Consider the following 25,109-nt stretch of genomic DNA (forward strand, 5'->3'; position numbering starts at 1 on the left):
ACCAGTATCCGTCTGAAAAAGTTGAGGGTACAGGATGAATTTGCAACAAGGCTTCTTTCTGCTCTTCTTTTTGTTCTTTCTGCACGTTATCCTTCTTCCTGCACTTATCTTCGTATTTGAGGACTTCTGTTGCTTCTTTCTGCACTTCTTTTGTTTCTTTCTGTGCATTTTTTCTTCTTTCTTCACATGTCCTATCTCTGTAGGCATAGTTAGAAATTAGCATTTAAAAAACCTTTGAAATTCACAGAAAAAAACCATAGGTTTCAGGCACGTTATAGTTAGGAATTAGCATTTAAAAAACCTCAGAAATTCACTGAAAAAACCATAGGTTTCAGGGGTGTTATAGTTAGCTGGACTTTTCACTTGTACAAAACCATTGAAATTCCCCCGTTATAGTTAGTTCAGCTAACTATAACTCGCGCGCCCGCAATGCACTGCTGATGACGTCACATATTACATCACTCATGACATGGTCAGTGACATCACTCATGACATCACTGATGACATCTCAAATGACATCACTGATGACATCACTGATGACATCATCCTTGTGATAGAGTGGCAGACCTCCTCTCACCCTAATATAACCTTTGATACACACATTCAAAAATAGAGACTAAAATTTTCAAAACAATGGACATACCAATACCAGTTACAACAACCTCTTCAGTAATTCTAAGATCCACATACACATCCACTCATTCACCAACAGTCCTATACAGTCACTCATACATGTACTCACTCATCATATGTACTCATACACCTATACATCCTGTTACACAATGCCACTCATCCATAGAGTTACTCACACACATAGTCACTCATGCTAATAAAGAATCAAACATACATTTCCTTGCATATACAGTTATACACACACCACCATACTTACTTCTACGGAAACTTACACATACTTAGTCTTTTAAACAATCACTTATAGAAACACATACTTATTCATACAGGAACTCTTTCAATCTCTCACTCTCACATAGACACATATATACACCAATAGTCACATATACTAGTTTAAAACATATGTAGTTACTCATAAAGACACTATTGAGACAGTCATTCACTCACTAACACACCCATACACACACTCATCCACCCATACAGTCCTGCACACATGCTGTGTTCAACCCATACAAACAGTGAGTCACTCATTCATGCACCTATGCACTACGTAATACCCCCCACCGAACCATGCAGACACTCAGACTGATACTCAAAAAACCAACTAATAACCTATATAGACACCCATGTAGCTACTCACCAACCCATGCAGCCACTTATACACAAAGTGAGAGACTGATACAGATATTTACATATTTAAACATTACTCACTAAGCCATGTATTCACTATGATACACTTAATCAGTCAGTTACACAATCAATTTTTCAAAAACAAATCATCCATTTAGACACATATACCCATTTATTCTTCCATCGACCTTGAGATATACATATATAAAACATATTTAATTTTCAGAAAAACACACATTCACTGGATGATGTCATCAGTGATGTCATCAGTGATGTCATTTGAGATGTCATCAGTGATGTCATGAGTGATGTCACTGACCATGTCATGAGTGATGTAATATGTGACGTCATCAGCAGTGCATTGCGGGCGCGCGAGTTATAGTTAGCTGAACTAACTATAACGGGGGAATTTCAATGGTTTTGTACAAGTGAAAAGTCCAGCTAACTATAACACCCCTGAAACCTATGGTTTTTTCAGTGAATATATATATATATAATGCCAAAAATCATCAAACCAAAACAATAAAAACCATCATCTCTCTACCAGAAATACTGGTGCAGTTCAGAACACAAAATCTCCTCCTGCTTCCACGGACGAGATGATTCCTCAGTCACACACACATACACACATCACACGCTGGTGGGGCCCATAACACCAACATTCATTCACATCAAACTATCCGTGCCTTACAGAGGAGAGATATCCTGATCCCGAACTACAGCTATTCACTTTGGATAGAGGAAACACATCTATTGACTTACTCTAACAGCACCTCCATCCGGAGGTCGAATAGATCATTTAGTTGGTTTGGAATTTGATGGAAACACTTTAACTCTCATATTAATCAATGAAATATTACAAGAAATAATCACCCGACACAGTTCTTCAAATAATGATTTTCTTTATCTAATTAATTTGCAAGTTAAATCCTAACAATGCCATATTATCTTTTGTCATATTTACCTATTCTGGCTATTTGTCGTTTTCTAAGTCAGCACCAGTCCTCAGAAAGATCATCAGTATTCTAACGTCCCGTCCTCTTCTGTCAGCATGGGGTGTCGCATAGAGTAGCATCGATCAGGGTGCGTCTCAAGCTCCAGGGGTGGTGACCATTTCCCTCTCTAGACTACTAATATTTATACCAACATTTACATATAAAATAGTATCATTTTCTTTATTTCCAGGCCGCTGATTGGCTGAATTCAGCCCCGTCCCAATACTTTAAGAAACATTCTCAAAATTTCACACACGGATGATGAATAAACTAGGCGTATGGGAAAGGCTGTTCCCAGGTCAGGAAAGTATCAGTCTATTGTGAATAGGTGGCTTTTTGGTTCCCAAATGGCAACAATTCTTCCATGTTCAGGGACATTGGCATGTCGCCCAGAGTAGTCTTCATGGACATGGTTCGAAAGTTCATGGAAAGGCCACGACTAAGTCAGTGCAGGCGCCTTCCTCCATTGTTTAATGTATGAAGTCATGTACTTTAGTGAGGATTCAGTCGGCAGCCATCTTTTAGTAGGCCGAAATAGTCAACTTAAGTAAAGAAACAAAATCGTAATTAATACATAGAATTGAATTAAACAGTGTTATTCCCTTACTAATACCCTTATGTGTATGCATTTATCTAGCCATATGCAACATTTAGAGCCGTTAATGCTGGTTTATTTAGGCACAAATCACGTTAACACGACTTCCGAACATATACATTTAATATGCGTACAAACTTAGTTTACTTATTATTTTAGCCATGCAAATGCATTCCCACGTGTATTCACTTGGTTAATAGGGTTGATTAATTCAATAACACCCCACTCAATTATTCATTAGTATTAGTATTATTCATTTTAGTATGACTTATATAAATGGATTGGGTATACTAAAATTTTTTATTTTACCCGCTCCATCAGTGGTTGCAGCATGTATTGAGAAGTCCTGCTGTTTACTGTATTCTGTAACTTGAATAAACTCTAACCTGTTGATCTCCGACTTTATATTGGCAACAAGTTGTTAACTCAGCAGGATGAGCAAGAGATCCATGCGTGATTCCTATATCCGGTTTAATTAATCTCAGTACCAGTCAGAGAATCCCCTGCAGCTCTGTTCTTAGTAGAGCGCCTAAGGCAGTGTTCATCTATTGCCACCGAGACCCTGGGGCTCTCAAAAGTGTGCAAATATGCCAGAAAAACGTACTGTAATTAAAGCACTTCTCTCTAACTAAGGTTCGAGGCATTCTTCGCGCCCTGAACTCGAGTGAGGTGTTTATGGCATTCAATGCTACATGCAGCCTATATTTATGACATCGTGCTTCATGTCCCAATGTTGTATGCAGAACATGCCGCTGCCATCCTTAATTGGGGCATGCAGAAAGAACTGGAAAATACTGCTTATCGACCTACGATAGAAACGCCTCTTTTTCGGCTATATTAAGTGTTGCGCACGTTCACGCCACATCAAAGTGCCCCTGCCATATTTAATTCGGTACCATGCATGCTAAAGCTTTTTATGGTTTAATTCAAACAACCTGGCTCAGTTCTGGGCTGCGCAGAGCCCGGTTATAAAATCAAAGCATTGAGCTGATAAATTGACGAACACAACTCCCAGCTTGCCCACCCTTCCTCCATTTAACCCTGTTCTGAACTTGGAAAGTTTTTAGAATCGCTATTCACCATTGCTACTCCGAGGCCCATGGTACCCCGTCTTCTGGTAACGGTAGCAAGAGCAAATATCTGGGGTACTTAAGCTCACGGAACTCGTGTGTCAATAGGGACAGAATGGAAGCTAGACCTCGCGAAAGTATGCACCTTTTCTGGCAAGTGTAAATTTTATTTTTTTCCATTCCCAGGATGTGCCATAAACGAGTTAACCAGCCCGTGTGTGGGGGTATTTGGTGGGTTCCCCAATGTGCAAGGGTGTTTTGCATGGCGGAACCCAAAGCTGTCAGACGCCCTCTCCTAGACTTCAGTTGGTAGGCACATGGATCTGGTACTCCCAACAAAATATGTGCAGGAAATCCAAGTAATTGAGTCTCAAGATGATGGTCGATTTCATCAAGTACTTGGGTCCAGTAGTTCTGAATTTGGGGACATTCCCACAGTAGGTGTACCAGTGTACCTCTTACCACAGTTTCTCCAGCAATCTATGCTAGCTGATGGGTTGATCTTGTGCATTCTCTCCGGCGTGTAGTACCAGTGAGTTTCAACTTTCGTGAGCGTGTCTGTCAGGGCCATATTACTAGGAGTGTGGCGTGCTCTGTGACAGATGCCTTCTGACTCCTTATTGCTTAGGGATCTCCCTATGTCCTTTTCTCATCTACCCCGTCCTGCTTTATATGTGTGTTTTGTGTGTTCGGCAACATATGTAAGTCGGAGATCATTTCCTTGTCTGAGGACTTTGACAGAAGCCATCTCTCATAGAGAGTGAGGTCATTGTGCGGCATCTTTTTTTTTTTTTTCTTTTTTTTGTGGCTTCATGACCCAATGTCTAAGTTGTAAGTACCTTAAACAAACTGTTTCTGGAATGCCGTAGTCTGTTTTGATTTGTTGGAACAAGAGTATCCCCTCAACATTAAAAAAGTGACACATGGCGCGACACTCGGTGTGACGCCACAATATAAACTTGGTATCCCCTACTCCTGGCTCGAAGTCCGGGTTGTCAAATAGTGGGGTTACAGGCGAACGTAACGTCGTAAGGTTGTGTTTAATGTTGGTCTGGTCCCACGCCGTCATTGTTGTCTTTGTGATGCCAGATAAGTAAAGGCTCCGTGGTCTGTGGGCTTTCTTTAAAAAGGGGATTTTCATCAATGATATACCCGCCACCGCCCTATCTTGGTATAGCCAATGGTTCTCTGATTTTGTTCGATTCCATTCCACTAAATGCCTTAACTGTGCTCCTTGATAGTACAGCTGGAGATCGGAGATTGCCAGCCCACCCTCGCCAGTTGATAGAAAGCTAAGGCTCTCTTTCATTCATGTTTATGACCCTGCCATATGAACTGCCTGATCTCAGTTTGTAGTTTGGGAATCATGCCCGGTGGTGGGAGCAGTGGAAGTGTCTGGAACAAATAATAAAGAATTTTGGGTAGGGTTATCATCTTAATAACTGCTATTCTGCCCAGGCAAGAGATTGGATGGTGTTTCCATCTACGTATATTGGTACGAACTTGCCTGAGTAGGTTGGTATAATTAGTGGTGGCGGTAGTGTGTGTAGACGCGGCTGTTTGAATTCCCAGGTAAGGAATTGTGACGTGTGACCATTGAAATGGGTGTTTTCCCCTAAGTTGTTCAACCATCTGAGGGGGGACAGAGATGTTAAGAGCCACAGATTTCCCTACATTGACTTTAAATCCGGATGCCCTGCCAAAATGTTCTAATTTTATGAGAAAGGCCCCTAGTGATGTATCCGGTTTGTTAAGGGTCTCTAAAACGTTGTCCACATAAAGACTTATGGTATGTTCATCCCACCCAAACTGGACTCTAAAAATCTGTGGATGTGTCCGCACTCTGTACGCCCAAGGCTCCATGTATAGTGCAAATATCAGGGGTGACGAGAACATCCCTGTCTTGTACCTTGGGCAATCTGGAGTGGGGCTGAACTATGACTATTGACTATCACATTCGCTGTGGGAAAGCGATCTCAGTTTAGAATCCGAGTGCGAAATCATTCCCCAAGGCCAAAATGGGACAAGACTTGTTCCAGATAGGGCCAGTGTACTCTGTCTATTGCTTTTTCAGCATCTATTGTCAGCATCATATAACTGTCTGGTAATCTGAAAACCTTATCTACTATGTGAAGGACCCTCCCCGTGTTATCACTGGTCTGTCTCTGGGGTTTGAAGCCAGCCTGATCGGGGTCGACTAAGGCTGTGTGCCAATATACCTGTATATAGCTTTAGGTCTATATTGAGCAACTCGATGGGCTGGTACGAACTGCAGTGTGTTTTATCTTTCCCTGGTTTGAGAACGACCGTTTTAACAGCCTCAAGCATGGAAGGTGGAATAGCACCTGGTGTAGAGAATGAATTAAAAAGCCTGGTCAATATAGGAGCAATCCCTGGTCAGAAGGTTTTTATAAAAGGCCGCAGTGAAGCCATCCAAGCCTGGTGAGTTGGCCAGCTTTAGCCGGGATATTGCTGAATTCACTACCTCAATTTAGATTTCCTCCTCGATTGCGATTTATCCCCCCCACATAAAGAGTTGCGCAGTCGGAGGGCTGCGTGTTCAACTCTGTCCAAGTCTAATGCCACTACAGGGATGTGCAATTCCTATAGCCTGACGCCCTGGACATATTGCTTGGGGTCAAGAGCAACACGTTTTCATGTGTATTTTGCCTTAGGGGCAAGTAGGCCCAACCCCCTGCAGCACAAAACCCTTTGGCTGCCAGTTTGCAGTACCACATTATGGATCATGGAAGGGCACTGTCTGCAGTAAAGGTAATATTTTTGTCCATATTAATGCTGTTCAAACTTGTATTTATGATTCATTAACCCCTTCCATGCTCATGACGGAACGGTTCCGTCATGAGCATCGGTTGAGCTGTGCTCATGACGGAACCGTTCCGTCATGGCCCCGCCCGCGCTCGAACCCTTCAGCACCGCGGAGGAATCCGCGCAGCGCTGAAGGGGTTAATTGAAAGCCTTTATTATTAGGGTGTGCACTCTAAGTAAATATAAGCTCAGACTGCACTACTGACAGTGGTTCCAGTATAAAAATGTATACACACATTTTCAAAGTTTAGCAATATGAGTCTATGTATAATGCTCCCAGAATTCTTTCTCATTTGCAGAAGCTTGGAAGCAAGATTGATTATTTATTTGCTTTCAAAATAAAATGTTAATTAAAAAAAATGAAAGCAGGAAAAAAATACATTTTGCTAAACTACTGTAAAATTTCAGGTACCATTTCTTTGCAGCATCATTAGTAACATCTGTTGATGCATGCTAGTAGTTTCCAAAAGTCTGTGTAACCAGTTTCAATAAGATTATGGGAAACAAAAATAAACGAGCATTGGCAAAGCCAGTAGGTCTGAAATTGGTGGTCAGCTTTTTAGTTTTGTCAATGTGTGACTTGTGGTGGCATGGTTTTTGTAATACCTTATTGGTGTGGGAGCTGCTGGGCCCTCACCATTATAACAAACATTGGCAAAAGCAACAATTGTTTTTGGTCTCAAAAAGTACACACTGCCACAGTAGTTACTGGCACTGAACAAAATTACTTTGAGTGCCGATATGCTCCTTGTGAAAGAGCAGAATGCGGTCACTCGCAGTGAAGCCAGCTGATACAGGGAGAGACTCAGCATTTTAATAAACGCAAAAGGTCATGCTCCATTCCGGACCAAATTAGGGGAGGAATTATTAAAGAACGTCTCAAAAGTGCACCAATGGTATATGTCCTTGCATTAAGTGCAGCTATACGGCTTTCTTGAATTCCCAAGAATTTGCAGAAGTAGGACAAGAAATAGTACTCCTAAAAAATATTTGTGAACTGCGTTTTAGCATGAGCAAATATGCATGTGTAGATTTGCTCATGTGAAAATCTGAGTGTTTGCGAGTTCACTTTCCCTCCAACCGTTTTTTTCCCAACTCTGGAAGAAGGTTTTCGTCAGCCATTGTCAGGAGTACATTTCCAACATTTCTCAGTATGAGAAAAGATTAGACGAGTTGTTGAAAACCCTTTAAACATGCAAGGTAGTAGGTTTGCACAGACTCAAAAGGGCATTCTAACCCTGGAACTATTGCTTCCCACTATCTTCAGCCCTAGTATGTAGATCTGCAGAAACGTGGCAACATAAGGGGATTGCAAGTATTCAAACACTATGGTTTGAGCTCTGGCATAATCAGAGAGGCTGTATCGGAGCTCTTATACAATGAGATTACTGCCATAATTTGTCAACTCCCTACATGGCACCAAAGGGACAAGTGGATTTTGTTACAAGACAAGTAGATTTATGAAGCAATCTGCCCCATGTACAAGTAGCTATATTATTAAATTCCACACCCCTGCGCTAACTGTTTGCATAATGCTGAGAGTTATCACCATACCCTGGGAGCCCCAGTCCTCTGATGTATGCTTTCTAGTTCCCTGACTTGTAGGGATAAGCTCTCTCTCTCTTCTCCCTCCTCACCTTATTGTCTGCCGCCGATATCGCTATAAATTCGCCGCGTACCACCGTTTGAGTGCCCCCCTCAGGATGGATATTTCGGTCTCTGGGGTATCATTGTAAGAAAAGTAGTCGTCCAATGTACGTTTAATTTGATCCACTACCTCTTTGCACTGGAGTAAAGTCTCTCAGTCGCCACTGTCTGCAGGAGTGAGTCTGGGGCGGAAGCGACACCACTGTCTCCACCGCCGCATGATCTGAAACAGTAGCTGTAAGTATTTCCATGTGAGCTGCTAAAGTGTATACTTCTCTAGTTCCCAGTAGATAGTCCAGCCTGGCATATGTTTTGTGGGCATTGGAATAGTAGGAGTATTCCTTTGCATGGGGGTGAGATGCCCTCCAGAGGTCAATTAGCCCTCGTTCCCACAGTCAAACATGCCCCTCCTTGGACATTGCACCTACTTGCCCTTGTCGTGGTGCTGATCTATCTGCTGTGTTATTGAATACTAAGTTAAGGTCCCCCCCCAGTAGTATGTTATGCTGGTCTGTGGCAAAGACCTCTGATAGTGCGGTTTGTAAGAAACCCCCGACCCTCGTTAGGGGCATAAATCGTGCCCACTATTAATCTCTGGCCTCCAACTATAAAGCAGTAAGTAAGCAGTCTGCCTTTGATCTCGGCTGCTTTCTGAACCACCCTACCTTTTTGAAGGGCCGCGAAACCAAGACGGCCACCCCGCCATTTTAGTTACCTGGAGGAGAACAACTGGATGGGGAATGCCCTTGCTTTGAGCCTGTAACAGTCCTTGACTAAAACGTGAGTTTCCTGTAACAGGCAGATATCTGCCTTCGTCTCTTCCTGATATGATAGCACTGCACAGCGTTTAATCGGGTTATTGAGTCCCCTCACATTAAGTGAGAGAGTTTTGAACTTGGAGGATTACATACTCCATGTTCAAACGTGCCCTTAGCCTGCACCTTCTTTTCCCCACAAGTTTCTACTGGGCTACCACCATATCACTCGTAATCTCAAGTGCGTGTGTAGTGTGCTTTGTAATTGGGTTGCAAGATGAATGGAGGCCTCCTAACGTTGCCCCCAAAATAAAAAGAAAATAATAACGGAGAACAAAATAAATATCCCATAATAACATGAACTAATTTACCCAACTTGAAGCTCGAGATCAGCCCAGTGGCCATACAAGGCCACTCTGTAAAGGATATGGGGTCCATGTTGTAGCCAAGTTTTCGCAGCTGTCCCTGCCACTCGTTAAGAAAAACTCCATGGTGAACCCCCACTAGATGTGCTTAGTTGTCCTCCGCTTTCGCCAATGCAGACGGGATAAATTCTAGGGTCGCTTGCTGCCTCTTTGCGATTTTTGCTGGGTCTGGTTTGTTCGGGTTCTGACGACGACCTTGTCTCCGCCAGCATGATTGCTGTTCCCCCACGAGCCGAAGACACCCGATCTCTGTCCCCATGTTCACCAGGTGGTTCCAGTCCCAGCAGCCGGCACGCCTCCATCAGCGAACGCTGCTGCCGGAGTCTACCCTCCCAATGGAAGATAATTCTAAAGGGGTGGCCCCAGGAATATGCAATGTTCTGGTTCCGCAGGTAAGTAGTCACTGGGTGAAAGTCTCTCCGCTTTAGTTTGAAAATCATACATGCAGACTAGAATAACTGCCGGAGAAGCTTTGTCAAAGCGGTGAGCTCCCACCCTATGTGCTCTTTCCATTTTGAGAACAGTGTCGTGCGGGTTACCCAGTATGTGGTTGAAATGGTCTCTCACAAACTCAAAGAGATCACTTCCCTCTGCTTTTGACGCCACTCCTCAGATCCGCACGTTGTTCCTTCGGGATGGATTCACAAGATCCTCCAGATGAGATTGTAAGTCTGTGTTGTTCTTGGAGACGGATGATCTCTTGACTCATGGCCTCTGTCTCTTCCTCCCGATTATCCCCTTTGTCTTCCAATGCTGCCACCCTGTCACGGAGCGCATCCGTGTCCCTTCTAATCTCCTTAATTTCTGATGTCGGGTCCTTCTTGACTGTTTGGCAATCCTCCTTTAGGGACAAAAAGAGGGACTCCAGAAATGCCCGGGTCACCGGCTTTTCCACTGTGTTAGTCACTGAAGTGTGTGGCACTTCCCCCATTGGCTGCTGTTCGGCCATTTCACCACCCGTGTGGTTAAAGAATATCTTTAACTGGGCGGTCTTTCTTCACCCTGCCAGACCCCCACCCTGCCAGATGACATTGTGATTCCACCCACTTCAGGCCGAATTGGGGGGTCTCGCTCCTTCACCTCTCGTGCCTGGGTTAAGCTGCCCCTAGTGCTTCTAGGTCCTTAACCCTGGGACGGACCCCTGTTCCCTGACCACAACCTCCTCTGTAGTGGTAGTAGGATGGAGAGGTGGGTCAGCAAGGCCTCCTGTCTCAGGTCCCCAGGCCACCAGACTATCGCTGCCACGTGCGCCGGTCGCTCTCCTCCAGGGCCGGACTGGCCGCAGCGGGCACCGGGCATTTTTCTGATGGGCCGCCAGAGTGGGGGCTGGTTTTTGGCCCCTGGGGGCCGTTCTCGTTACCGGGGGCCGGGCATATCAACCCCCGGTAACAAAATCAGCCGAAACCGGCCCTAGAAAACTGCTCGACTGCACCCCCTTCCCCTGCAGGGGTAGCAGGACGAGCAGTTTGCCTGGAACGGTTTCGGTTCCCAGTCCGGCCCTGCTCTCCTCCGTTATCTAGACTGTCCTTTGCTTAAACCCCTGGCCTCAGGCGTGTGACTGTTGCAGCCTCAGGGCCTCCTATTAGTCTCTGCTGGGGCCGCCTTGGGTAGGTCCGGTGAGCCCAGGCCCCACTCGCAGACGAGGACCAAATATGTCCAGTTATGGCTCGATCTGTTAACTAGGCGGGGCGCCTCCCCAGCTCCTCTGCTAATTGTCTTGTGGGCTCGGGCTGCCGCACCCTCAGTCCTCACCTCAGTGCTCCTCTCTGGGTGGAGCGAAGATTCCCCGGACGCCCCCAGACCAGCTCTCAGTGCCCCAGGCCCTGCTGGGCCTCTGCCACTTCGGCCCCTCTGCCTCACTTGTTCTCTTCTCCACAGGCAACTGTGGCTGCCTGGGGGCCCCACCAGTCCGCTGTTCACCTCTGGCTTAAGTACGGTGTTGTCTCGTCATGCCAGAGCATTAGGAGCGTCGCACGTGGCCTGTGCCCCTCTCCAAGCTCCGGCGACGTTTTCCTCCGGCCGCACCACCCTCCGGGCTTTTCCGATGTGGTTCATAGGGATCCGCCGCCCATGTCTCGTCGCCTCCTCCGCAGAACCCTTCGTGTAACGCCCCCGGCGCCTGCCGTGATTCCCAGGATAGGGCGTGGCCTCCAGCGTTTGTTTCGGCGGCACACGGTCAACAGCTGCCGATCGCTGCACCGGTGTCCGTTGTCTCCTAGCTCCCCAGTACCGGGCACTTGTGCACCGGGAGCTTATCGATTCTTCGGCGTTTTCAGGGCTGTGTAACGCCGAAGAAAGTGCTTTACTACAGCGGCGGTTGTGAGAGACAGCAAGGAGCGTCCTACCTCGCCGTGATCTTGGCCACGTTCCCTGCTAAAGCATTTGAAAGTGGTTTATAATGAATAATTGAAATGGTTCGACACTCCTTTCAAAATGGTATTAAATCTTATTTATGATAATTTAGCACAAGTTGATAATATGCCATGCATGACTTCAATAATTCACATTCTCCAATAGCTGAGGTTTGAAGATAATTCTTTATTCATGTTCACATTCTTCTTTTTGTTTTTTTTGTTATAAAGAAAGGATAACCACAGTAGCCAACGCGTTTCTGCTGGACTTCTTTAGGGCTCTATTCAGAAATAAGTTCCTATTAAAGATAGTATTCATATGGAACTGGTAAAGTTTCATGAAAGGACTTAGATTGTCCTTGTGCTAAATGTATGAAAAAGGGGCACTTTGTCAGGGTGGGGTGCTCATATCTGAAAGCAAAATTGACTCTAACTAAATTATCCCTCCACTAGTGTCCTTGAATTTGATAAGAAGACTTTTGTGTATGCTAGTGATAAACTAGGTAGAAGTAAAAGTTATGGCAGACTCTGGATCTCCAATCACCTTGTTCAGCGAAAAGAAATTGAAGCGGTAATGTAATTCAATTGAAAAGTTCTGTTATCTGGCCTATTGGGTATGGAGGCAAGCCAATCGAGGTGGTGGGAGAGTTTGAAGCAGACCTTAATTTAAAAAACAATATAACACCAGGCGGTTTTTCTGTGACTAAAGTCGATGCTTGTTTATTGGGTTGGCACGACCAATAGAATTTGGTAATATTGCTAGATCCCAACAATCCTGCTCAAGTAATACTGAAGAAAGATTATGTCCACATTTTATCTATAAAAAAAAATATGGGAGGAAGGTTATCCTGACCACTTTCTAATACCACAGAGATGCTATCCACACTTATAGGAGGTAGGGAATTTAGTTTGCTCAATGTGGCCTCGGCATACCACTAGATATTATACTTCCTTCATAACCCCAGAAGGCTTGTATCAATTCAATCGCCTGCCCTTCAGGCTAGCGTCGGCCATATTATAAAGGGTAGTGGAAAGTCTGTTTAAAGACATAGAAGGTGCTGTTGCATTCCAGGATTATGTGCTAGTTTTTTGGAAAAGATCAGTTGCAACATGATGAATACATCTGGTGCTTTCCATTTTAGAGAGCAGAGGGGATGACGCTCAGTGCTTGAAAAATGTAAATTCAGCACTCCCATCATTGATTATTAAGGCTACCAGTTGTCAGCCAAGGGGGTCGAACCAAAAGCAAGCCTGGTTAAGGCCATTGAAGATTTCAGTCTACCAGAATACAAAGATCAATTACGATCTTTCATGGGATCAGTTGAATTTCATAATAGATTCATTCCCAGTTGTGCAGAAAAACCATATCTTATGAGAAATCTTTTAAAAAAAGAACACCAAATGTGAATGGAGTGGAGAGTGTGCTCAAGAGTTCTTTCTGGTTAAAAGTTAGGTAGTGCATGCATTGAAATATTCGAAAGTATAATCATGACTGATGCCAGTTAATTTCATAAATGGCCCCGGGGAGGAGGTGGTCCCAAGGGCTTTTATAAAGTCTTGAAGGGGGGGGCTCCATTTGCTTCCACTCCTTTATACTGGTAATGCCTGCATGCCCCCGGGATTTGGCCCACTGAGGGGGAGTGGGGGGGCTTCCTTACAAAGATGCTCGTGAGCTTGTACTTTTTTAAAAATTTGCTGCAGGTCCACCCGCTATTTTGCAGCAAAATTGATATAAATTTTTGTTTTAACACTCAGCCTGTGGGACCCTAGCACCAGTTCTAGGGCGTCAGGATAGTCCTATCCTTCCTCTCTTTTGTTTATTTTGAAAAAACAAAAAAAAATTGTGGTACTCAGCTCAAGCCGAGTCCCAAGATGGCTGCCAACACTTTCTGGTTGAAGTGTAGGCAGCCAATCAGATTTAAGCACGGGGACTGTTTGCTCCGCAGAAGAACCATATCCCTGTAATTACAAATTTGTTTTCCAGTTATCTCTAACCTAGTACTACAGAACAGATTTACACCAAATAAGTGAAAGTGTGGTCTGTGTAACCAAATATGCCTTTCGCCCAAAGTCAGTGTCATTCCATACTGCTGTTCAGGCTGTAACCTTGTTCAAAGGTCCTATGGGAATTAACATAGGAAAATGTATTTTAACCCCTTGTGTGCCCATGACGAGCTGGACTCGTCATGGGCCGCGGTTGCGCTGTGCCCATGACGAGTCCAGCTCGTCATGAACCCCGCCCGCTAATGTAACGGCCGGCACAGGGCGGGGAAAGGGCGTGGCACACAAGGGGTTAAAGCCCTCACACCATCTTTTTTCAGCTCCTGCTTGCCGGCTGAAACTTTCCAATCACAAGCTGACGTGAGGAGAAATTTGTGAAGATTTGTCAACCGGCGCCAAAGATAGAGGCAACAGAAAAACTTATTATTATAAAACACGTTCTACCTATAACTACTTACTAGAGCCATAAAAAGGAAGAATGTGGTTAGGGGGCTGTGGGTGACTGCCCGCTTTTGGGGTGTCTGTGGCCTCGCACATAGAAAGGGGTTGGCAGCCCTCTAGAGGTTAGGTGTCTGCCTGGCCGAAGGACTAGGTCCTGCAGCCAATATCCCATTGCGCATATGGGGTGTAGATCGCAAACCTATTGTAACAATGTATTACTTTGTGGTAAAAAAATACAAATTCACAGAAAAAACAAAGGTTAAAGTGCATTTTACATGTGATGAACATAGTTAGATTTAACTTGAGTTTTTTTTTATTTTTAAAAAAGCACATTCGAAATTCACTGAAAATGTACTACCATACAAAAAACCCTGAAATTTAGTCAGTTGTATGTAACTGACATAAGTATAACTTGCAGTGGTGTGACGCTGCTTATGAGCTCACATATTTCATCATTGATGACACCTGAAAGATATGGTGGTGCAAGTTATACTGACAGCACTATTTTCGAGTTGTGAACAATGGCAAGGTCCCTGGCACTTGTGTTTGGTTGATTTTGAAGGGTAATTTTGTATCTCTGAGTTTCTTCACAAATGTCTGCTGCATCGTTAACGTGCAGAGTATTGTTGGTAAAAAGCAGTGTAGGATCTCTATGCTCTCAAGGTGGCCCAACCAATCGAGATTCAGGGGGAGACCCTTCGTTTAGCATTTGTTGAATAGATTTTGCTCAGAAGTTGTTGGTGTTTAAAGTAGCATCTAAATGTTTGGCGAACTATAGTGCAGCTGTGAGGGAGTGTGGCCAAGTGAGCTGCCTTGAGTAAGCTCCTCACAGAAGTCAAGGCCCATACTATCCATAAATTATCCATCTACAGGGTACATATGTGCTATTTTCAATGCTGCAGGATCAACAAAAATCTAACTCTGCAGAGGGGAGTGGGAAAGACTATCCTGGCTGGTGTCATTGGCAGCAGAACGGTGAGTACTTTTCGAGTTTCTGGAGCGGTGAGGTCAGTCCTCAAGATGACCATGTCGCTCTAGCTGCAGAGCCGGAAAAGGGAACAGACAGCAAGTACCCGTCCGTGATCGTAGTGGTGACCGTACTAGACTAGGCGGTGCCCAGGGTCTAAAAGCGCGTAGTGGGTGCCAGAACTGCAATAAGGATGGTGAACTACAGGGGCAGAGGGGGGGGCGACCGCAGGCCATAAGCTGGCCTTGGAATGATCCTGGCAGGGCAGCAGACTGTGTGGGCGGACTCAGCTTCTTCCTACTACAGAGAAGATGCCCCTAGAACTCGGGCATGTCCTACACTAGTAGTCCTTTCGGACCCCTCCCCCCTTGGTATATAGATACTGCTGCCAGCAATATAGGGCATGGATCCCCACCTGGCGGTTACCGATCTCCATGTTGCAAGATAGGGCACACATGCAAAGGCTTCAGGAAGAGTTAATACACTATTTAAGACATAACAACAATTCCATGGCTATCAGGGGTTCAGAATGGGCAGCAATGAAGGTGGTTATGAAAGGGCTAATAATCTCCACTGTCGTCACCACAAAGAGAGGACGCCTGAGAGAGTTTAAAACACTAGAACAGAGACTAGGGGCCCTTCAAACCTGACCAACTCCAGGGGACACAGCAACTAACCAGGAATACGAAAAAGCTGAAATTTTGTGGAACAAGCAGACCAAGAGGAATTACATAATGTTCAACACCGTCCGCTGGTAGGAGGATAGGTCTAGAACGTTACTGGCATGGCTTCTCTGTCATGAAATTGCCTTTGTCACTATTACTGCACTGCAGAAGGAGCAGTGGGTCACAGTCCATACGCAGCTGCAAATCAATGAGGCTTTTGTAATTATCACACAATGCTTTACAGTCAAACGCCTGTTCCGCAGGAAGAGAATGGTTACCTGGTGCAGCGTTCATAGTCAAGACGTAAACAATCGCACAAACAGAATGAGTCCCTAGCGACACTGGTCAAGCAGGTGGAAATCAAGGTGGCAGTAGCCGATCTGATTACATCAAAAACTCCTTGACCAAATGGCCTCCCGGCAAAGTGGTACCAAACATTCCCAGGGATATTGTCTGAAAAGCTCATGGCGGTATATCCGGAATCTCTCTAGCGGATGAACACACCAAGATGATGAGAGAGGCAGCCATTCTCTTATTGAAATAGGGTAAAGAACTGATGGATTGTCAGGCATATAGACGCTTGTCTATTCTACATTCTCAGTAAAATGTCGGCAAAGCGCTTGAAAGGTGTTATTATGGACCTGGTGCATACCGTCCAGAAAGCATTTCCAGGCTAGCTGCATTAAATATTAGACGTTTGGCCAATGCGCTGGGTGAGGTGGAAATTGGTCACGAAGATCTTGCTTTAGTATCGCTAGATACTAAGACAGTGTTCTCTTGTGATGCCTGTTTGCTACCGCGGAAACAATAAATTTAGATCAGAAGTTCATAAGACTGGCCTCACTCTTGTATACAAAGCCACTGGCCGGGGTCAAAATTAATACATATATATCCCCCAAGTTGGAGCTGGAGAGAGGCTTTAGACAGGGATGCTCTTTATCCCTCTTGCTGTTCACCTTTGCCGGTGGTGTGCAGGTTGAGGCAGGTTATGGATGCTTGGCCTATCAAACAGTGGACGCAGCAGCATGTTGTGTCCCTGTACACAGATGATACACTTGTATATGTAACAGACCCAACACACTCCATGGGGGTTTCTCCTAACTGAATTGGATCACTTTGGCAGGCAGACTTGTTTGAAAGTTACTATGAAAAAACCTCCCTATATCCCTTTAGAATGCCTAAAGCGTGTGCCCCATCTACATTAATACAAACAGCCATACCTTGTGTGAAAATGTGCCTTTTCAGGGGCACACCAGTGCAGGGTTCACCCTTAACTTTTTCTACGGGTCCTTAGACTAACAAAGAGATTGGCACTGAAGCTGGAATTCAAAATAACAAGTTTATTAATCACTCATGAATGGGACTACATCAGTACAACACCCTCAGGTGCTGTAGGAGGTAGTACATGGAATACAGAAACCATGGGCCTTTTATACACAGTTTGTTGCAGAGTAAGCATGTAGTTACAAATAGAAGGTACAGGCCCACACAGGAATAGCTATCGACTAACATGGGCAGATGGATATCACTTAGGCAGCAAAGTGGGCGGGAAACGGAACTGCTTACATCAGTAGGATATGATAGACCGTTACATTCTCAAACAGGTGCATCCTAGCAGCTACAGGCCTTTCTGAGCTCATTCATTGCTCTGGCTCAGTACAGAAGGAGTTAACTAAGGTTGATGACTAGCAGAATAGAAAAGCAGGCAACAGTGAAGACGGCAGAATCGCAATGCTAACAAAATGGATGCTGCAAACAAGATGGCTTCAGCTCATGCTAACAGCAATTATTTTCGATTTCCACACTTGGAACATCGAAACAATATATGGAAATAGCTGCTACAAGTGAAGAAAATAGGTGGCTGGAGATTAACTCGATGCAGTCATTTTCAAATCTATGTAAGAATGTAGTTTGCTGGTTGACCTGGCTTCTATCACTAAAACCACTGTGCTGGCCCAGGGACTTTCAGAGGTTTCAATCACCCCCAATCACCCCCAGCTTTGATGCACCCCTTAACTTGGTCAGATTGTCGATAGATTTTGGTCTTGGTGATCGGTACACTGTCCCCAGTGTCCACAGCCTGGGTAGACCAGTGGGTCTGACCAGGGGTTGGGGAGAAGAGCTCAGCATACTGTTGCAGGACAAGCTTGCAGTCAGCCTGCTGTTGGGCAGTGTCGGTTTCTGAATAGATAACACTTTCAACTGACCCATATAAGGGACTATAGAGGAGGTCACTTTCTATCTCCTGATCTTTTTCAGTGACCAACAGCATGGACCCATCCGCCTTGTCATAGTAGAGTCTCAGGCCGTTTACATGGATCACGGTCTTGGTGTTCCTGCTGGTGCCCAGGTCTACCAAGTAGGTAACCTCACTCTTTTTCTGAAGGACAGGGTAAGGGCCACTCCATCTGTCCTGGAGGGGCCTCTGTGCCACAGGCTCAAAAACCCAAACCTTCTGGCCTTGTTGGAACTCCATCAGTGCAGCCTTTTGGTCATACCACAGCTTCTGGAGCTGTTGGCTGGCCTCATGATTTTTGGATGTCTTTTCCACGTACTGTGCCATCCTGGAATGAAGGCCTAGCCCGTAGACCACCACATCCTATTTAGAGTCATGGAGAGGCTTCTCCCAACCTTCTTTTCCAAGTTCAAGTGGTCCCCTCACAGGATGGCCTAACAGAAGTTCAAAGGGGGAAAACCCTTCTCCCTTCTGAGGCACTTCCTGTAAGCGAAGAGCAGGCATGGCAAGAGGACACCACTTCTCTTTTTGAGTTTTTCAGGGCCCCCATGATCATGCCTTTTTAACGTCTTGTTGAATCTCTCAACAAGGCCATTGGTTTGTAGGTGCTACGCAGTAGTGAATTTGTAGTTCACGCCACATTCATCCCACATGTTCTTCAAGTATGCAGACATGAAGTTGCTACCTCTGTCTGACACCAATTCCTTTGGAAACCTACCCCTGGTGAAGACACCAATGAAGGCCTTGGCTACTGCAGGAGCTGTAGTACTCCTAAGGGGAATTGCTTCAGGATACCTGGTAGCAGGATCCGCTACTACCAGTATGAATTTGTTTTCTGAGGCTGTGGGTGGTTAATGCTTTGGTTACACGATAACTAAATATTTGCTCCCACAATCGGCTAGCTCCTCAAATTGCTATATTATTGTAGAGGTATAGGGACTAACATAACGGAATTACTTTTTGTGTCATGGTAAATGATGTTTCATTCAATCCTCGAAATAATTAAGACTCCACTTTTAAATAAGTCTGTTTTTTTTAACTGATTTGTTGAAGACAAATCATTTGTTTGTTCCGGTGAGAAAGTATTAATAATGTGTTATAAACAATTTACAGAGTGTTTCTTTTATAACCTCAATTGTAAACTGTTTACATTGACGTTTTATATTTTTCTTTTGTACTAGCCGATAACAACTGTCTGTGATGCAGATGAAGACCCAACATCCAGGTCTTTATACGGTAAGTAGCTCTTATTTTCTGGTTGCTGAATGAATAATCTTTCAAATGAATTGTGCTTGGATATCGTTAGTTAATTTTTTGTAAAATTCTGGGTGTCTTAATTTTTGAGTAGGTGTTTTGTTCAAGTACTTCGTTAGGGACTAAGTAGTTTGTAGAAAGACTTTCCTATCTCCCGTTTTTGTACAAACAAAATAAAGTCGGTGCTGTTTCTATTCTCGCAAGATTCCCACATTCAAATTGGAAAAAGTACAGACTGCTAACTGTTGAAATCCCACAACTGCATTCCTGCTGTTAACAAGCAGAATGCTAAAATTCAGCATCTACTTTAGTATTCAGTTACAGTAAATAGTGTCTAGGGCTTATCGGCACTGCTCCCAACTCTATTCCCAGTCCCTATCATATTGTTATAAAAATACATTCAACCACATATTGAGCTCTGGATTAGTCCAAGAGGCTCTATTTAGTTGAATACCCCCAGAAATTGTCTCCCAGTAATTGTTTTCCTCCTCCTCCAGTTCATGAGCTCCTCCATCTTTTGAGCGTATGCCCCTAGCATGCTCAAACATGCCAACATTTCATCTTCTCAATAGCCCAGTAAAGATCTGGAGGTACTGGTGATGTCAATCTCACTCGAAGCTTGACTTTCCCCTTACCTTGAATAGAACGATTACCTTAATTGTTTACTAGTCAGAATTCTAATCCAGTGGTACTGAAAACACGTACATGGTTGTTAGGATAAGAAGTGCTCACCACCAGCGCTCAAAGTTTCATGTAGCAGGATCCTGCTCAGTCGCCTTGTGGCCTTTGACTCAGTCGATCATTGTATACTGTTAAGTTGTCAGAATAAATGCATAAACATATATGTCTGTTCTAAATGGTTTACTCCTTTTCTCTACAGCCACATCCTATCCACAAAGTGGAATATGTAACCTTTACATACTGAACAGTAATTGTCTTTTGTGACTTTGTTGACTCAAACACTGTGGTTTTACAAGATTGGCGACCATTTGTATATTTAGGGCATCGATCTCAAGCTGCACAAGGGAGAGGTGCACGTCATTAACTGTCATGAACTGTGTCCTGTATATCAGGGACTTGAGCACTAATCCACCTTCTCCAGAAGCTAGTCGAAAGGGCTATCTATTCATGGTGCTGTACCCATCTTATACCGTCTACCTGTCGGATTAGTGATCATCCTGACAGTGTTTCTTTCATGATTTTAGTATAGCAATGGAATCTATTCTGGACTGCCAGCAAACAAATCGAACAATCCTAGAGCTAGTGCAAATCTATGCTGCCTACCTCATTTTTGGTTTAATGTTCGTTCACAGTATCTCTCCAGCATTGAAGGCCTCTGTATGGCTTGCAAGAAAAGAACCACATTGGATTCCAGATGGTTTGTCTGACTCTCAAAGCTGTCTTATGTCCTACTAGCTTGCTGTTGCACTTTATGTTAAGCCGACCACAGGGTAAGGGCAGACTCTAAACCTTGCTTAGTGTATTTACCAAACAAAGCATGATAATTTATAGGTCAAAACCTCCCAGACAGCACAGCTGTCTTTAGCAAACCAGACATCTTGGGGACATTCGGAAAGCTTCGCTGGAAATAATTCAACCCTTTGCTTACCATTGACTTTGTTGTTTTTAATTGATATTTGCTGGCTTTATTTGGTTTAGGCTGTCTAGCTTGAGTTTGTCCATGATGAAGAGCATTCTTTATTTAGTGTATCCTTCTGAATGCTTTCTGTAAACAGACCTTTAAAACCTGTTCTTATCTTGTCCCATTTGCTGTGCATTCAAAGACAAAGGTCAGGTTCTGTCTTCCAAGGGATATTGGTGTTTACTTTTCTTTCTCTGACTTCAAAGTGAGTGGGTGGGAAAAGAGGGGGATAAGGGGTAGCAGTGCTCAGTCGTAGGCACCTGACCACAGAAGTGGTTGTAGCAGAAAGTTTGGATGGGGCAGAAGTCTTGGGGGTAAAAAATAAGCCTTAAGCCCTCGTGCCTGATAGTAGTGGTAGATTACCCCCACCCCGCAATCAGCCCCCACCTCCCCTGGCCTACCCCTCTATTCAATGACCTCCTGTATGGAAGTGATCAGTAACCTATGCTCTAGATACCAACATGTTATGGTGGTGGGAGACTTTAACTATCACTGGGACCAGGTACCAAGAGACCCCAAGGCCAGTATATTTGGAGAAGAGATGAGCTTGCTGGGGCCCCCACCCACGATAAAGGCCATAATCTGGACCGGATCTGGCCAATTCTGCCTTCTGTAAAGTTGTTGGAGATTGAGCCATGTAGTTAGTCAGATCACCATCTAATCAGACTCATGATCCCATTGCCTAGCCAACCAAAGTACTAACCCCCAGAGCAGAGGATGGTTCAGAACTGGAATAACATAGAGGAAGCCAAGCTAAAGGAGGCACTAAAAGAAGCCATGCACCCAGGGAGTCATGGAAAGGACTAGGATCAGGAGAGCGAGAGGTTCACAAGAAGGTTGACAGAAGCAATTGAGTTGACCAGCTTGCCCCTAAGCGGAGCGAAAGAGTAAGGACTAGAGATAAGGGTGCACCCTGGTAAACAGATGAATTAGGGGAAGGAAGCAAATATTATGCCAATTTGAAAGAAAATGGCGTAAGCAATATGATCCTGAGGCCTCCGTGGAAAATGAAATGATGTTAGCCTTATATAAAAAGGCCATCATTGCAAGGAAGTCAGCATTTTATGAGCTAAGTGTGGGGATTTCTTTAAGATAGGATGTTAAGTTGGTTGCTAGGATAGAATGTTGTCCTATGAAGTGAAGTTAGTCTGAAGAAACTGCTGAAGCAAGCTGGAGGTATCTGTTACTTTCGCCTGCTGATAATAAAGACCATCAACCTTACCGCTGCGTTGGATGAATCTTTACATTGGCGACGAGTGAAAGTGTGCGCAGGGGGCACATTTCAACTACCTCCACCACTGGATTTTATCCCGTATGTATTTCAAATTTACAAGGAACCCAGCGTTTTAATGCGTGTGAAGCTAGCTTGGACTGTTTGCTTATGAATGAGAAGTGTATTCTCACAACAAGCGTATTTTGGAAGAGCTTTCTAATTTATGGAGCATGAGTGAACTTTTAAATGAGCGCGTTATCTCAAGCGCTGCCAGTGTGGTCAAGCTGCCTACCTGTGACCTGCTGGATGTAAGTGTCAACCTACAATTGCCTCAAGACACATTTCCTACTGTGGGTTCAAGCGTGGCAAATTTCAGGACTTTGTGACCTTTGGAGTGCAATTGAATCGGCACATTTCTAATTTTATTTGCCGAGGGTCGAAACATGGCAAATTTAGAAACTTTGAGACCTTAGGAAGGCAAGTGATTCGGCGTGCCACCATCACGTGTACATGTAATTTGGCAAATCTGACTGGCGTTAACAAAGGATAAACGTTCATACCGTTGAAGTTAATTTGCATCTTTCGAAGCTCCGAACGCTGCGGACAGCTCGCCTGCATTTTGCTTAGCTCCGAACGTGAGCGCCCGAGTCCATCTTCATCCCCTGGTAACCACGCTGTAGATTGTGCCCAACCAACCATAGCAACAAGCGTGAGCGTCATTGGAACCACGTATTTCATGCGCGGCGGCCATTTTGAATTGGGAAGAAAGCTCATACTTACGAGAGCAAAGAAAAAAGATTTAAATATGAGTAGTTTGCTGTTTTCGTGATTTAAGAAATAATTCTACACGCATCTTCAACTACCTTGACATTGATTCATTATGTTAGTTTGTTACTTCAAAGGACTTTAACATACTCTTTCTTTCTAGGTAAAAAATACATTCACAAAAGGTTTAAATACGAGTAAATTGATATTTTTATGATTTAAGAACTATTTCTACACGCATTTTCAACATACTTTAACTGAACTCCCATAATTTGTATTAACTCAAATTATATATTCTGTGGCATTGACAATGAGTGATCAGAGCATTGCAGCTCCTCCTTCTTTTTTACCTACTCCTGGTGATCCGCCTATCCCTTGGAAAGAATGGAAAAAGTTATTTTTAACCTATATCCTAGCAACAGGTGCAGACAAGTATGGCCCTATACGTAGACAAGCCATTTTACTACACCATTTGGGTGTTGAAGGGCGTCGTCTTTATGAAGATCTTCCCGAGATTTCTTTGGGGGTAGGGGAGGGACATCCCATAAATGTTTATGACATGAGTATGCAAATGTTGGGAAAGAGGTTTGTTTCTAAGATCAACACTGTGTTAGAAAGACATCAATTATTTTGTCGTGTACAAAAGGTACATGAGGATATTGCAACTTATGTTGCTGCGTTAAGGGGATTATCATTAACCTGTCATTTTGAAGGTTTGGCAGATTTGTTAATACGTGATCAAATAGTTAGATGCACCAATAATAAAAGAGTAAGAGAAAAGTTGCTCATTAAAGACCCCACGTTGGAAGAAGCAGTGCAAATAGCAAAGGGACTAGAACATACTGATCTGTGGATTAAGGAAATGGATAAATGTACAAATTCAATTGTATCTAAAAGTGCTCCGGAGAGTTTAGTGCCAAAAACATCAAATTCTAAAGAATTAGAGAACCAAGCAAGTGTTAATGAAACCAAATCCGTAAAACCCATGGGAAGAGTGCAACCTAAGTCTGTTGGTAAGCCTTCTGATGTTGCACAATCCGGAAACTCAATTTCACGAAACAATACGCGCGTCTTCAAGTGCTACCGTTGTGGTGCACCAGGACATATTGCTTCCAGCGCCAGGTGTATGGCTAGAAATGCGATATGTAGAGCGTGTGGGAAAAGAGGTCACCTTGCCAAAGTATGCAATTTCAAAACCCAATACGTGCATGAAATTGATGACACTTGTGAAAATGTCCAAGAGTTTGTTCTGTGTAGATGGTTTCTCCATCCTAGGAGATTCTTCTAACAATATTTGTGGCATAGACATTATTACCGAAAGTACTGATAAATTGGAGAAACCACACAGTATTGTAAGCTTTGATATGAATAATGTGAAGATGTTAGTTGACTCAGGCAGTTTATACACTTTATTATCAAAGGACATGTACCTTAAAGTATGGGGAGACATGAGCGATTTAGAATCCTGGTGTAAACCAGATATTAAAGCAGTGGGTTATGGGGGCAAAACCATTGACATTGAAGGATTGAAGTGGATGGTAATTGAATTTGCTGGAAGGAAAGTTTATGGACGAGTTTATTTGACCAAACAAGGTTCTAATTTGTTAGGATGGCGTCACCAAAAAGACCTTGAAATAGTTTTAAATCCAAATGCTGTTGAACCTGTAAAATCTACAGAAGTCCATGTTGTGGATAATTATGACACCAGCATCACTGATAAATTTCCTAATGTTTTTTCAGATAAGCTGGGGAGACTAAAAGATTTTGCCCATAAAATTATCTTAAAAAGAAATGCAGTCCCAGTAGTTCATAAAGTGAGGAATGTTCCACATTTAATGAGAACGCCTCTTAAAGATGAACTAGACAGGTTGTTGAGAGAGGGTATTATTGAACCCATAGAAGCTTCAGAGTGGTTGGCACCCATAGTAGTCGCACCCAAGGATGGTGGTGCCAAGATTCGTTTGTGTGTTGACTTGCGCGACTTAAATAGAAACATTTGGG

General features: G+C 43.9%; 1 protein-coding gene across 4 annotated transcripts in view; it reads left to right on the plus strand.

Moving 5' to 3' along the window:
- Positions 1-25,109, plus strand: part of E2F6 (E2F transcription factor 6) — a 228,407-nt gene that overhangs the window by 43,478 nt on the left and 159,820 nt on the right. For all 4 annotated transcript variants that reach the window (XM_085610691.1, XM_085610690.1, XM_085610688.1 and 1 more), the window contains exon 2: positions 19,416-19,470. In XM_085610691.1, coding sequence (XP_085466817.1) covers positions 19,416-19,470 — 55 coding nt within the window. The remainder of the gene's footprint in view (positions 1-19,415; positions 19,471-25,109) is intronic.

Source organism: Triturus cristatus, chromosome 6 (genome assembly GCF_964204655.1).
Source record: "Triturus cristatus chromosome 6, aTriCri1.1, whole genome shotgun sequence".
Classification (NCBI taxonomy): domain Eukaryota; kingdom Metazoa; phylum Chordata; class Amphibia; order Caudata; family Salamandridae; genus Triturus; species Triturus cristatus.